Source organism: Bos grunniens, chromosome 5, assembly GCF_055505025.1.
Source record: "Bos grunniens cultivar Pamir isolate PY7600 chromosome 5, Bosgru_T2T1.0, whole genome shotgun sequence".
Taxonomy (NCBI): Eukaryota; Metazoa; Chordata; class Mammalia; order Artiodactyla; family Bovidae; genus Bos; species Bos grunniens.
Window position 1 is genome coordinate 59,384,955 of NC_141169.1, and position 14,393 is coordinate 59,399,347.

A 14,393-nucleotide genomic window follows, 5' to 3' on the forward strand; every position below is an offset into this window, starting at 1 on the left:
GGTAGTTTTTCATCACCGATGACTTTTTTCCAAACAGTATTCACAGTTATTCAGAGATTATTATGTAGAACATATTGCCTGTATAAATACTAATTTAATCAGCTCTATCTTCATTAGATTTTCATATTTTAAATCATAATATGCATATGATTGGCTTACTGGTGGCTCAGTGATAAAAATATCCACCTACTAATGCACGAGATGCAAGAGACAGGGGTTTAATGCCTGAGTGGGGAAGATCCCCTATAGAAGGAAATGGCAGCACCCTTCAAGATTCTTGCCTGGGAAATCCCACGAACTGAGGAACCTGGTGGGCTACAATCCACGGGGTTGCAAAAGAGTTGGGCAGAACTTTGCTACTAAAAAACAATAACAATAGGCATATGATTGAATACATTGCTAAAATAGTGTAATTTCATGAGTAGGAAAATGTCATTTGACTCCCCTAAATCTTCCATATTCAGAGTTAAGTGAAAGAAAAAACACATCATCAAAGTGTGCATTTGCTTAACAATTCCATTCTTGTCAAAATGCTAAAACGTGAACGCTCAGTCTCTTCAGTTGTTTCCAACTCTTTGTGACCCTGTGGACTGTTGCCCACCAGACTTCTCTGCCCAGGATGGTATGGGGAGGGAGGAGGGAGGAGGGTTCAGGATGGGGAACACATGTATACCTGTGGTGGACTCATTTTGATGTTTGGCAAAACTAATACAATTATGTAAAGTTTAAAAATAAAATAAAATTTAAAAAAAAAAAAAAAAGAATACTAGAGTGGGTTGCCAGGCTCTCCTCCAGGGGATCTTCCTTACCCAGGGATCGAACTTGCACCTCCTGAGTCTTCTGCATTGTAGGGGTATTCTTTACCCACTGAACCATCTGGGAAGCCCCCAAAATACTAACACATGATTTGCAATTTGGACTCCCTCTAGAGTCTTGACCAGAATGTGGAATCTCTGAGTTTTCTCTCTTTTTTTTTTTTTTTTGTTTATTTGTTTTTCCTGTTGTGGATAGGTGTGTTTTCTCCCATGAACAATAGTATCATTGTACAAACTGCTGTGCAACATACAGGATTTTAAACACAATTTTATTATATTTTTAAAAGAAGTGCTTTGATAAAGGAACTTTAAAATTACACGTGATTTTCCTGTATTATCTGTTTGTTTTGATTGCTTGGGCATATTTAAATCCGCTTCACTTCTGATTGCATACCTCTCCCTTTTTTCTCCACAATTGCTATAATTTTATATAGCACTTTTCAGTTAATAAACACATGTTTCTACTTCTACTAATGGATTTTTTCTGACTTAATATATTGGCTTGAACACCAAGCATATCTACATCTGTACTGAACCTACAACCAAACCATTCGTGTCAATTTCAGTGTGACTAAATCACAGGTCATGATCATCTACATAGTTTGTCACTTTCATCACCCTTCCTGTGTACTCACAGATTCCATTTATTAACCACCCAATCTGTGCATGGTATTATTGTACGTGCTTATATACTCTGTCCTATATTCAGCAACTTAACTGAGTAGATCTAATAATTGATTTTCAGTTGAAGTAAAATTTCCTCTGAGAAGTTTTGTGCAATTGTACTAGATGCCTTATCCTACATACCTACTTCTGTGTTCCCACAAACAGCAAAACTTGCCACTATGTTAGTACTTAGCTAGAGAATATGTTTGCTGAGATCATAACTGACTCACCCTTATAGCAACAACAACTAATGTAGTCTTACATGTATTGTCAATGCCTAAGACTATTTTCTTAATAAATTTATGTGTCTATATTTAACAAGCACAACAACAAAACAACAAAAGTGTTTCTTCATATTTGGGCTAAAATTCTGATACTCAGTATTTTTATTCAATTTTTTGTATAACAGTTGATAGCTAGACATTTTCTGGTTATTTTGCTTTTCCTTTTTAAAGAAGAGCTATTTAAAAAAAATAATTTAGATGTAGTGTGATATTTGCAACTGTGGGAAAAGCTATAGGGTCCATCGCCTCTAACCCTGGTTTTTCAAATAAGTAATTGTATTTTCATTGATTCTGTGTTTCTATGCTCAGTTATCTAGAAATGCAATGTTAATTCCAGAAATCAAGGGTTTTATTGATGCTGAGTTTATACTAAAAGCTACTGCATCGTTATTTTTCAGGCATCCCGATTTAATTACTGAAGTGGGGTAATTGATCATTTTCAATATAGAATAAGTGTCTCAAAGATTGTAATACTACATCAATGAGTGAAAAAATTTCCCTTTGAAATCATAGTTTATGTGTCTTTGAAGAGTTTCTCTTCATTGTTTTTAAATTGCATTTTATTCATACTGAGGTAGGAGAAGAGCTGTATCTGATGGTTTGACCAATTAATAACATTAAATCCATGTGTTGGCAGCCACCAGTATGGGGATGACGTGCTGACCTAGGCTTATAGTTTTGAAAACTAGGACCCTCCCATAGAATTTGGGTTGTATACAATATATATATTAGATTTAATTCAGAAGTAGTAGGGAATGATTATTGCCATCTATCTATTTCTTGTAATTTTTTTTTTAATCTCTCAAACTGCATATGTATCACTATGTAACCTTATTCAATGTATTATGGACATTACTCAATGTTCAAAAACTATATTTTTTTGAAATAGTCTTATAAGACATACCTCATAGACTTAGAGAATAAATTTACCATCCCAGACGGAAATGATGGCAGGGGGAGGAAATGACTGGGATTTTAGGGTTGACATATACACACTGATTATTTAAAATGGATAATCAAGAAAGGCTGACTGTAAAAAAATAAAAATAAAAAAAGATAATTCCATAAGCTAATTGACACTGACATACAACAAACATTTTGGTTCATTTATCTTTCAATAAATATTCAAAAGGAGGGATTTCCAGTGAGTGATGTTACTGCAACTAATCTCTTAGAGTGATGAAGGAAGAAGTACACAGACACACCACACACACGTACATATATTTTCCAACTTGAGATTGATGGTATAGCTGATGCTATTTCTGCATATATACTACATTTGGATTTTCATTTATATATCCACCTATTTCTATTAAGTTATTTAATACATATTTTTGAAGACTTTGTAAAATACAGAAATTATATCTCATAGATCTTAGGTTAATGCAAGCACATGAATTTCCTTTTTGTCTGAGAAAATTACAGCTGAAATTAAACAAACAGAAATATTACTAATGGTGCAAAACATCACACTTACTTTTGTGTCAGTCAATCATAACTTCCTTAAGTTGATTAAAATTCCTAAAGGCATTTAATTGAAAATGGAAAGTTCGATGAAGATTTTCATAGAAACTTCTGCTTGGCTCATGCATTGTTTATCACTCTCACAGGGTGTTTGAACATATAGAAAGCTCTCTGAAATTGCTGTCTCTAAAAATTGGTTTGACTTTCCCAGGAAAAGCCTAAGAAATTGTTTTGTATATAGATTAACTTTTAAAAGGTGGGGAAAAAATGATCCTAATGGCAGTGAAATGCCTTAGACTCCCTCCTCTTTTGCAAGAGCTGGTATTTCAGAATCTTTGAACAGAGGCAAAGGTTTGAATATCAGCTTTGCCTTTTTTTTCTTCTTTTTAAATTTGTTCTCCTTGCAAATAAATGCCTTTAAAAAGGGTCCTTGATGACTTGTGCTGAAAAGTCACTAATGAATCTTTGGAGTAATTCTATTTGGCAAAAGCAAAATACAAAAAAGTGTTTTGGCTCTAGTGTCCTTGGAGAAAAGAGGATGACAAGTATCAGGTTATTCTGTTCATTGTCTTATTTCTCTTAAGAGCTTTATCAAAGGAAAATCATAATACAATAAACTGCACATTTTTAAAGTTTTGACATATGTACACTCCAGTGATAACATTTACATAATAAAAAAGTGAACATGTCCATCATCCTTAAGTGTTGATGGATTTTTATTATCTCCTGTGCCCTAGTCTTTCTGCACCTCCCTATTCCTCAGGCAACCATTGATAAATTGTCACTATGGACTAGTTTGTTTCCTTTAGCAGCTTAAGTAAATATAGTAATGCAATATTGTAATTTATATTTCATTTAAAATTACATTTATTTTACAATTATCAATAAATTACATTTACATAGCAATTTACATTCCGATAGACACTGTGAGAGTTAAGAAAGAGGTAAAACCAATACAATATTGTAAAGTTAAAAAAAAATAAAAAATAATAAAAAAAAAAGAAAGAGGATAAAAACTGTTTTCAACATCCCCAGTATCTCAATGTCGCTTAATTTTGTATTAGACTATGAATGAGTTTAAGCAAATTTCCATATATTTATTTATTTTTTTCATTATTATTATTATTTTTTTACTTTACTATTTGCCTCTAAATTTGATTTACCCATAGGCAATTATGTATTCCTATTCTTTATTTAATTACTTATACTTTCTGTTTGTATATGTAAGAGCTCTCTTATAATTTAGATATTAATCTAGCATATGCTTTTTTTTAAGCTTAGTTTATGGTATAATTTTATTTATAAAATATTTTATTTTTACTTAAAATATATTTATGGCTACTGTTCTTTATCGCCATATTCTTTTCTAAAAGTATTGCATTAATAATTGTGATCAACTGCAAGGAGATCCAACCAGTCCATTCTGAAGGAGATCAGCCCTGGGATTTCTTTGGAGGCAATGATGCTGAAGCTGAAACTCCAGTACTTTGGCCGACTCATGTGAAGAGTTGACTCACTGGAAAAGACTCTGAGGCTGGGAGGGATTGGGGGCAGGAGGAGAAGGGGACGACAGAGGATGAGATGGCTGGATGGCATCACTGACTCGATGGACGTGAGTCTGAGTGAACTCCGGGAGTTGGTGATGGACAGGGAGGCCTGGCGTGCTGCGATTCATGGGGTCGCAAAGAGTCAGACAGGACTGAGCGGCTGAACTGAACTGAACTGATGAATACACAGTTTCATTTCAACATTGACAGTTACTGTAATAAAAAGCTATAATTTTGCTGTTGCAGTAGATATAAAAAGCTATTTTAAAACTTTTTCTCTTGCAGTTCCTTGATTACTCTGAAAGATAAACAATTTTTTCTATGCATTTGTTTGCTGTATTACCTCTAGGTTAGAAAAGAGATTTTTTTTATCCCCAATTTGATTGAGATAAATTGACATAGTCCATTGTGTATTATAATGTTTTAAATTCAGTTTTTTCAAAAGTATGACATCTCTTTCCTTTATTTTAATGTTCTTTTTTTTCTTTTTTCATTGTGATGTCTTAACCACAGCATTAAATGTTTTTTTTTTAATGAGAAATTCATATGCACACTGAACATGTGTGTGTAATCATTCGTCAATCAACCTACCAATCTACTAACAGATCAATAAGTAATATCTAAGTCATTGATCCATTGTTTATGTTGTGAAAAATAGGTCTAACATATTTACTTGCAGAAGAATAAGTTTTAGTCACAACATTCATTCATTAATTCTTTTCATACTGAACTCAAATTCCATTTTTGTAATTGAATACATTAGTTTATTTACACAAAACCATTTCTATATTTTTGTTCTATGCATTAATTATTTCTAGGCCAATACACATTTTAAATTTATTTCAATGGCTGTTACTTATACATTCGTGGGAAGTTTGTGAATTTTAGTCTTCCAGGTGCATCTATAAATAATTTTGTGTGATGAATAGCATAATTGTTGGAATTTTAATGATAATTATATTAAATTTTATATGTTAGTTTTAGGTGAATTATTACACTTTTGGTGTGTTGCTTTGCAGCCAAGAATAACATAACTTTAAAAATTATGTGTTTCCATGATTGTATATCTTTAAATTGATTGTGTCTCTTTCCTCATTTAGAAAACTGCTTTATTCCTTAATGGCATCCTTTCTTTATTGTTTAGATTGAAATTGGTTTCTTATTATGCTTTTTAAATATTTATTCTTATACAAAATATACCACTGATTTTTTTAAAAAAATATCCTTACCCATTTTAAATTCTTGTCTAAATCCTATCATTTCTCTATAAGTTTCTTGAATTCATACCTCTTTCAATAACTTTAGTGGAAGAGTGTATACTTCTTTTTAAATTTTTTTTTTAAATTGGAGAATAGTTGCTTTGCAATGTTGTGTTAGTTTCTGCTGAAGAACAATATGAATCAGCTATAAACATACATATATCCCCTCCCACTTGAGCCTCCCTCCCATACCGCATTCCCACTCGTCCAGGTCATCACAGAGCAGATTTGAGCACCCTGTGCTGCACAACAGTTTCCCACTAGCTATCTATTTTATCTAGCTAATATTTTACATATGGTATTGTATATGTCAGTGCTACTCTCTCAATTCATCCTATCCTCTCTTTCCCTCATTGTGTCCACAAGTCCATTATCTATGTCTTGAGTTACAAATATGTTCATCAGTACCATTTTTCTAGATTTCATATATATGTGTAATATATGATATTTTTTCTTTTACTATGTACCTCTTTATATGAACTTAAAACAACATTAATTCACAGACATGGTTTATTTTACTGCTATACAGAAAAAAATGCTGCCTATTAAATATATTATGATGTAAATGATTAGCTATCATACATTATAAAATTTTATATTCAGGTTAATGATGCATAAAATATGCATATTTAAATTGTTAAAAGCTATATTTTATATCTTCTGCATAGCATTTATAACAAATTCTATTTATAGTTCGTCTATTTTCTTATGATGTTTCAAGACCATAAAACAATGTTGAATAACAAGGATGAAATTATTGTTGTCATCTCTTGTGTTGTTGGAAGAGAGTGTTTGTTATGACTGGGCTTCTTTCCCACTTTGGCTCAGCCTCTTCATTCTTTCTGTAGTCATTTCTCTGCTCTTCCCCAGTAGTATATTGGACACCTACCTACCTGGGGGGTTCAACTTTCAGTGTGATATCTTTTTGCCTTTTCATACTGTTCATGAGGTTCTCAAGGTAAGAATACTGAAGTGGTTTGCCATTCCCGTCTCCAGTGGACCACATTTTGCCAGGCCCTAACTATCAGGGACATGACCTTCAGCCGCTCAATGTAGCCAGATGACATGCCGGGTGCCCTGGCTGTCCCACTGCCGGTCCTCATTGTGTGATGAAATTAGGCGTCCATGTTTGGTCCTTGATTTATATTCATAGTCTGAAAGAAAAAAAAGAAAGTCACACAGTTGTGTCTGACACTTTGTGATCCCATGGAATGTAAACTCTCCTGCTCCTCTATCCATGGAATTCTCCAGGCAAGAGTACTGGAGTGAGTTGCCAATTCCTTTTCCAGGGGATCTTCCCAACGCAGGGATTGAACCTGGGTCTCCTGCGTTGCAGGCAGTTTCTTTAACAACTGAGCCACTAGGGAAACCCAAGTCTAATCATAGTCTATCAGCAATTTATTCTTTAAAACAAATTTTATTTTTTATAAATAGTTTTATTAATTATTTTACCATGTTCTCATTTAATTGTGAATTTTTAATTATTAAATTTTATGAAAGATTTTCACCATCTATTTATCTACTCTTCTGATGTGTATCATTAAAAATTGATATGATAAAGTATGTGGATAGATTTTACTGAGGCATAGCTTTTTTTTTTAGATTAAACTCTAGTTGGTCTTGTTCTTTTTTCTTTTAATATGTTCCTAACATATACTTACAGATATTTATAGGGAAATCTTTATTTATACACTTAAATGAAGTTATAATTTTTTATGGATTGGAATGGATTCATTTAGGCTGAAATTTTTTAGAACATTTATCAAGTTAGTGAGAATTTTTTTTTTAATTATTCTCTTTCCACTCTACAGTCTGAAATTTTCACTTATCCAATAAATTATATGGGTTTTGCTGTATTTAAATACATAATTCCTTTTTTCATATTTTACCAAGAGGTTTTTATCTTTCAGTGTTTCTGTAAAATGTATTGTAAAATTGAATGAAGTATGTGTTTATATATATTTGAATCTCCTGTGTATTGATATTTATATCTTGTTTCTAATTCTTAACCTCAAATATATTAATTTCTTTTTTCTCCGTATTTAGGTATGTAAGATTATTTTTCCTTAAGTTTTAGAGAGAATCAATCTCTGAATTATTTGCCTTAAATTTAACACTTAATTGCTTTTGCTTTTTATCTTAATCTTTCATTGTTCACTTTGTTTCATTGTGTAGTTTTTCTAATTGCTTAAAATGAGTATGCCACTTTATTTTTAATCTACTTTGAAAAATGTTATTATCAAAGATTAGTAAGTACATAAATTACTGTCAAGTACAAATTTATACATACAAATGTCTTAGACATACAAACTTTATAACTGTGTGCTTTCTATAGATATTTCCCATGGTATTGCTTGCTGTGTTCGGTCGCTCAGTTCTAGCTGACTCTTTGCCATCCCATAGATGAGCCCACCAGGTTCCTTACTGGAGCTGGTTGCCATTTCCTACTCCAGGGGATCTTCCCGACCCAGAGATCTAAACCACACGTCCTGGGTCTCCTTCAGTGGCAGGCAGATTCTTTACCACTGAGCCATCTGGGAATCCCTATTGTTCACTAGGTATGCTCTAACTTGTCTCAAATTTTTAATTTTATTGAAGTTGGGTACTTAAGTTTAAACTGTTTATTTTAAATATTTACATTTAAAATTTTATGTCTGATTTATAGACTTTAAAATGCCACTTCAATGCTTTACAATCAAGGTTCAAATTTTCAATACACTAGAGAATCTGTTTCTCTTCATTTTTTTTTTTTTTTAAACTGATCTGAATTTGTGGTTGGGTAGACTAAAGCGACTTAGCAGCAGCAGCAGCAGATTGAATTATAATTCTGCATTCCATTGACTGTATATCAGTTTGGTAATCTCAGTTTCACGTTATTGCATCATTTCTAAATGTTTTGACCATGCAACTATTGAGATCTTATATTCCATCTCTGAGTTGTATTTAAATTTATTTTGTTTGGATACATTTTGAAGTGTCTTTATTCACACGGACAAAAATCCATAGAGTCAAAGCTATGGTTTTTTCCAGTAGTCATGTACAGATGTGAGAGTTGGACCATAAAGGAGACTGAGCACCACAAAATTGATGCTTTCAGACTGTGGTGCTAGAAGACTCTTGAGAGTCCTTTGCACAGCAAGGAGAGCAAGCCAGTCAATCCTAAAGGAAATCAACCCTGAATATTCATTGGAAGGGCTGATGCTGATGCTGAAACTCCAATACTTTGGCTATCTGTTGCAAAGACCTGACTCTCTGCAAAAGACCCTGATGATGGGAAAGACTGAGGCTGGAGGAGAAGGGGGTGACAAAGGATTACATGGTTGGATGGCATCACTGACTCAATGGACAGGAGTTTGAGCAAACTCTGGGAGATAGTGAAGTACAGGGAAGCCTAGCATGATGCAGTCCACTGGGTCACCAAGAGTTGGACATGACTCAGCAACTGAACAACTGAAACTTTCGCTTTTAATTACTGAATTAGACCTTACTCACAACTTTTAACCCAAATATTGTTATAAACATATCCATATGGATGGAATTATTAAACGAATTTGAAACAGAGGAATCAAATTGAAATAGTACCCAATCAGTAAAGTTAAAGAAGTTGCAAAATGTTAAAAAACAAACAAAAAACTTGAAATGAGATTATTGTTGTTCAGTTGCTAAGCCATGTCTGACTCTTTGCAGTCCTATAGACTGCAGCAATCCAGGCTATCCTGTCCTTCATGAACTCCTGGAGCTTTCTCAAAGTCATGTCCATTGAGTCAAGTCAGTGATATCATACATCCATCTCATCCTCTGTCATCCCTTTTTTCTCTTGCCCTTAATCTTTCCCAGCAGCAGGGTTTTTTCCAATGAATCAGATTTTTGCATCAGCTGGCCAAAGTATTAGAGCTTTGGCATCAGCATCAGTCCTTCCAATGAATATTAAGGGTTGATTTCCTTTAGGATTGACTGGTGTGACCTCCTTGGTGTCCAAGGTACTCTCAAGAGTCTTCTCTAGCACCACAATTAGAAAGCATCAATTCTTTGGGCCCTTGGTCCAATTCTTGGACCCTTCTTCAGGATCCAAGTCTCACATCCACATGACTACCAGAAAAAACTGTAGGTATTACTATATGAACCTTTGTCAGCAAAGTGATATCTCTGTTTTTTAATACACTATGTCTGTCATAGCTTTTCTTCAAAAGAGAAAGTGTATTTTCATTTCATTGCTGCAGTTACTGTCTTTCAGTGATTTGGGAGCCCAGGAAAATAAAATTCACTGTCACTATTTCTACTTTTTCACTATCTATTTGCCATAATGTGATGGAACTGGATACCTTTAAGTTTTAAGCCATCTTTTTCACTCTCCTCTCATCAAAGTTCTTTAGTTCCTCTTTGCTTTCTGTCATTAGAGTGGTATCATTTGCATATTGGTAGTTGTTTATATTTCTCCTGGCAATCTTAATTCCAGCTTGTGATTCGTCCAGGCCAGCATTACACATATTGTGTTCTGTATAAAAGTTAAATAAGCAGGGTGATAATATATAGCTTGGACATACTCCTTTCCCAGTTTTGAATCAGTCTGTTGTATGTCTGGTTCTAACTGTTACTTCTTGATGTGCATACAGGTTTCTCAGGAGGTAGGTAAGCTTGTCTGGTATTCCTATCTCTTTCAGAATTTTCCAGTTTGTAGTGATCCACAGAGTCAAAGTCTTTAGTGTAGTCAATGAAGCAGAAGTAGATGCTTTTCTGGAATCCCTTGCTTTTTCTATGATCTAATGGACTTTGGCAGTTTGATCTCTGGTTCCTCGCCTTTTCTAAATCCAGATTGTACATCTGCAAGTTCTCAGTTCACAAACTGCTGAAACCTAGCTTGAAGGATTTTGAGCATTACCTAGCTAGCCTGTGAAATGAGTGTGACTGTATGGTAGTTTGAACATTCTTTGACATTGCCTTTCTTTGGGATTGGAATGAAAGCTGACCTTTTCCGGTCCTGTGGTCACTGCTGAGTTTTCCAAATTTACTGGTATATTGAATGCAGCACTTTAACACCCTCATCTTTTAGGATTTTAATAAGCTCAGCTGAAATTCCATCAACTCCACTAGCTTTATTTGTAGTAACATTTCCTAAGGAACACTTGACTTCACAGTCCAGGATGTTTGGCTCTAGGTGAGTGACCACACCATCGTGATTATCTGAGTCATTAAGGCCTTTTCTTCTCATAAATCCACAGAGTTCTTCTGTGGATTTTTGCCACTCCTTAATCTTTTACACTTTTGTTAGGTCCTTACCATTTCTGTCCTTTATTGTGCTCAACTTTTCATGAAATATGCCCTTGACATCTCCAATTTTCTTGAAGAAATCTCTAGTGTTTCCCATTCTGTTGTTTTCCTCTACTTCTTTGCCTTTTTCAATTAAGGGGGCTCTCTTATCTCTCCTCCCTCTTTTCTGGAACGTTGCATTCAGTTGGGTATATTTTTCCATTTCTCCTTTGCCTTTCACTTCTCTTCTTTTCTCACCTATTTGTAATACCTCTTCAGACAATCACTTTGCCATTTTTCATTTCTTTTCCTTGGAATAGTTTTGATCACCACCTCCTGTACAATGTTATGAACCTCTATCCGTAGTTCTTCAAGCATTTTGTGTACCAGATCTAATCCCCTGAATCTATTCATCACCTCCACTGTACAGTCATAAGGGATTTGATTTAGGTCAAACTTGAATGATCTAGTGGTTTCCCCTATTTTCTTCAATGTAAGCCTGTATTTTGCAATAAGGAGCTGATGATCTGAGCCAAAGTCAGCTCCATGTCTGTTTTTCTGACTGTATAGAGCTTTTCAATCTTCAGTTGCAAAGAATATAATCAATCTGATTTAAGTTTTGATGATTTTGTGACATCCATGTGTAGAATCATCTCTTGTGTTGTTGGAAGAGGGTGTGTGCTAACCAATGTGTTCTCTCTATGAAACTCTGTTAGCCTTTGTCATAGGAAATTTTGTCCTCCAAGGCAGGTATCTCTTGACTTTGTACTTTTGCATTCTAATCCCCTATGATGAAAAAGACATGTTTTTGTTGTTGTTGCTAACAGCAACTAACAGTTTTAGAAGATCTTGTAGGTCTTCATAAAATCAGTCAACTTAGCTTCTTAAGCATTGGTGGTTGGGGCATAGACTTGGATTAAGGGAAGGCTTGATTATGATTAAAATGTTACTAGTAAAGTTGAGAAAATATTTATTCTTTCATTATGACCAGTCAACTACTTTTTTTTCTTACTTCTTTAAGAAGAATTCAATCTTTTTGATGAAGTTCTGCAAAGCTTCCTTAACTTGCTTATTTCTTAGAGTATAAATAAATGGGTTCAACATTGGTGAAATAGAAGAAATGAGAAGAGAGACTCCTTTATTAAGAGCCATGTCTTTCTTGGCTGAAAGTTTGATATAGATGAAGATGCAGCTGCCATAACTGATGGAAACTACAACTATGTGGGAAGAACAGGTTGAAAAGGCTTTTTTCCTTTGCTGAGAAGAAGATAATCTTAGAATTGTCATGATGATATACATGTAGGACAGAATAACACACACAAGGGTCATGATGAAAGTCAAGACAGCACACACTAGAATAATTCTCTCTATGAACCATGTGTCTGAGCATGATATCTTTAGAAGGGGAGCGGCATCACAGAAAAAATGATCAATGACATTAGAGTCACAGAATTCCAGATTGAGGTCCAGGCTAAGTGGGGGAATGATGATTAACAAACCAGCCATCCAGCAGCTGATAATAAGCCTGTGGCAGACTCTGTTATTCATGATGGTTACATAATGCAGGGGTTTGCAGATGGCCACATAGCGGTCAAAGGACATAGTGGCCAGAAGAAAAAATTCCGTTATCCCAAAAAGATAAGTAAAAAATACTTGAATAGCGCAAGCAGTGTAGGTAATGGCCTTGTTACCAGTTGATATATTGTACAGAAATCTGGGAATACAGGCAGTTGTGAATGAGATTTCCAAGAAAGAGAAATTTTGGAGAAACAAGTACATGGCTGTCCTGAGATGGCCATCTGTGAGGGTGAGGAAGATAATGGTCAGGTTCCCAGCTACACTCAACATGTAGGTGAAAAAAAGAAAGATGAAAGCTAGAACTTTCATTCGTGGGTCATCAGTCAGTCCCAGCAGGATGAATGTTGTTACTGTGTGGTTTCTCATCAAGGATTTCTGCTTTTGCCCAGTCATCAGGAAAAATTCAGAGACACTTGAAAAGAGTGTAATGAAGCCAAAATGAGTGCTCAATACTGGCTATAGATGACAGGCAAACTGACTTGACTGTCTTGAAATGAATATCTTGTCTATGAGTAGTATTTTATTTTATATATGTTAATAGCTATTGTATTTTCATTCTTGCCTCATCTTTCAATCAGATAATTTTATCTTTGTTCCTAATATTTTTGGCTTAGTCTGTCTATCCATAAGTTATGAAAGCTAGTGGTAAAATACTTTGTAATACTAGGACTTTTTTTCTAAGGTTATTCTTTAACTTTTACTAATTAATTATAAAAATACTAACTTCAATTGTTTTCAGGGTTCATTCATGCCTCCAGGGCTTGGGATTTCCCTTTGTCAATCAACAATTAAGAAATTTCCCCTGCAGAATGGAATTATTTTCTGTGATTTAACTTTTTTTCCTGTCTTAGAGCAAACATTTTAAATGTGATCTTAAAAAATAGAGTAAATATACTCCTTGCTAATGATGCAAGGAGTAAGGCTCAACTCTTTGCCCAGATTTATAGTGTTTCCAACTAAACTCCAGAGTTTACAGCTACTATCATACACAAGGAAATAGTTTTGGTTTATTCTTTGCTCGAAGGCTGAAAGCTTTTCCAAGTGAGGGGCTACCCAGGTACAACCATGGCAGATAAATTTGAGATGCTGTGAACAGTTTGACAGCTTAACTACCTTCCCTTCTCCTAGCTATGAGCACTTAAGACATAACTGTGATACTGAACTCAGCCTTTCACATTCCAGTCAGTTTATCAGTGTTCTAAAAAATAATATGGTGTCTTTTTCGATCATTAATAAAGTTCATTACATGAAACTCAGTTTTTCCTAGATGTTATAAATCAGAGTTTGAGAAAGTAATTGACCTAGGATGTAACTGATTAATTTCTCATTTTTTTAAACATTCTAATAAATCAGTATTTTTAAAGAAAGAGAGGGATGTCAAAATAGATGATAAATTATCAGACTGTATGACCTTTTTATGGGAGAGATGATCTTATTTGTATGTGTTAATGTGTATATATTTTTGTTTATGTTATGATCAAGGATAAGGTAGGTGCTTATTGTCTTGATATAGCTCAAATTGTACTTCACAAT

The 14,393-nt window shown here is 34.2% G+C and overlaps 1 protein-coding gene across 1 annotated transcript; it reads right to left on the minus strand.

Annotated features, from left to right (window-relative positions):
* Positions 1 to 12,290: 12,290 nt before the first annotated feature.
* LOC147372141 (olfactory receptor 6C2-like) lies at positions 12,291 to 13,253 on the minus strand. Its single transcript, XM_086403611.1, has one exon. It carries the CDS (start codon positions 13,251 to 13,253, stop codon positions 12,291 to 12,293), a length of 963 nt encoding a protein of 320 aa, XP_086259737.1.
* Positions 13,254 to 14,393: the final 1,140 nt, after the last annotated feature.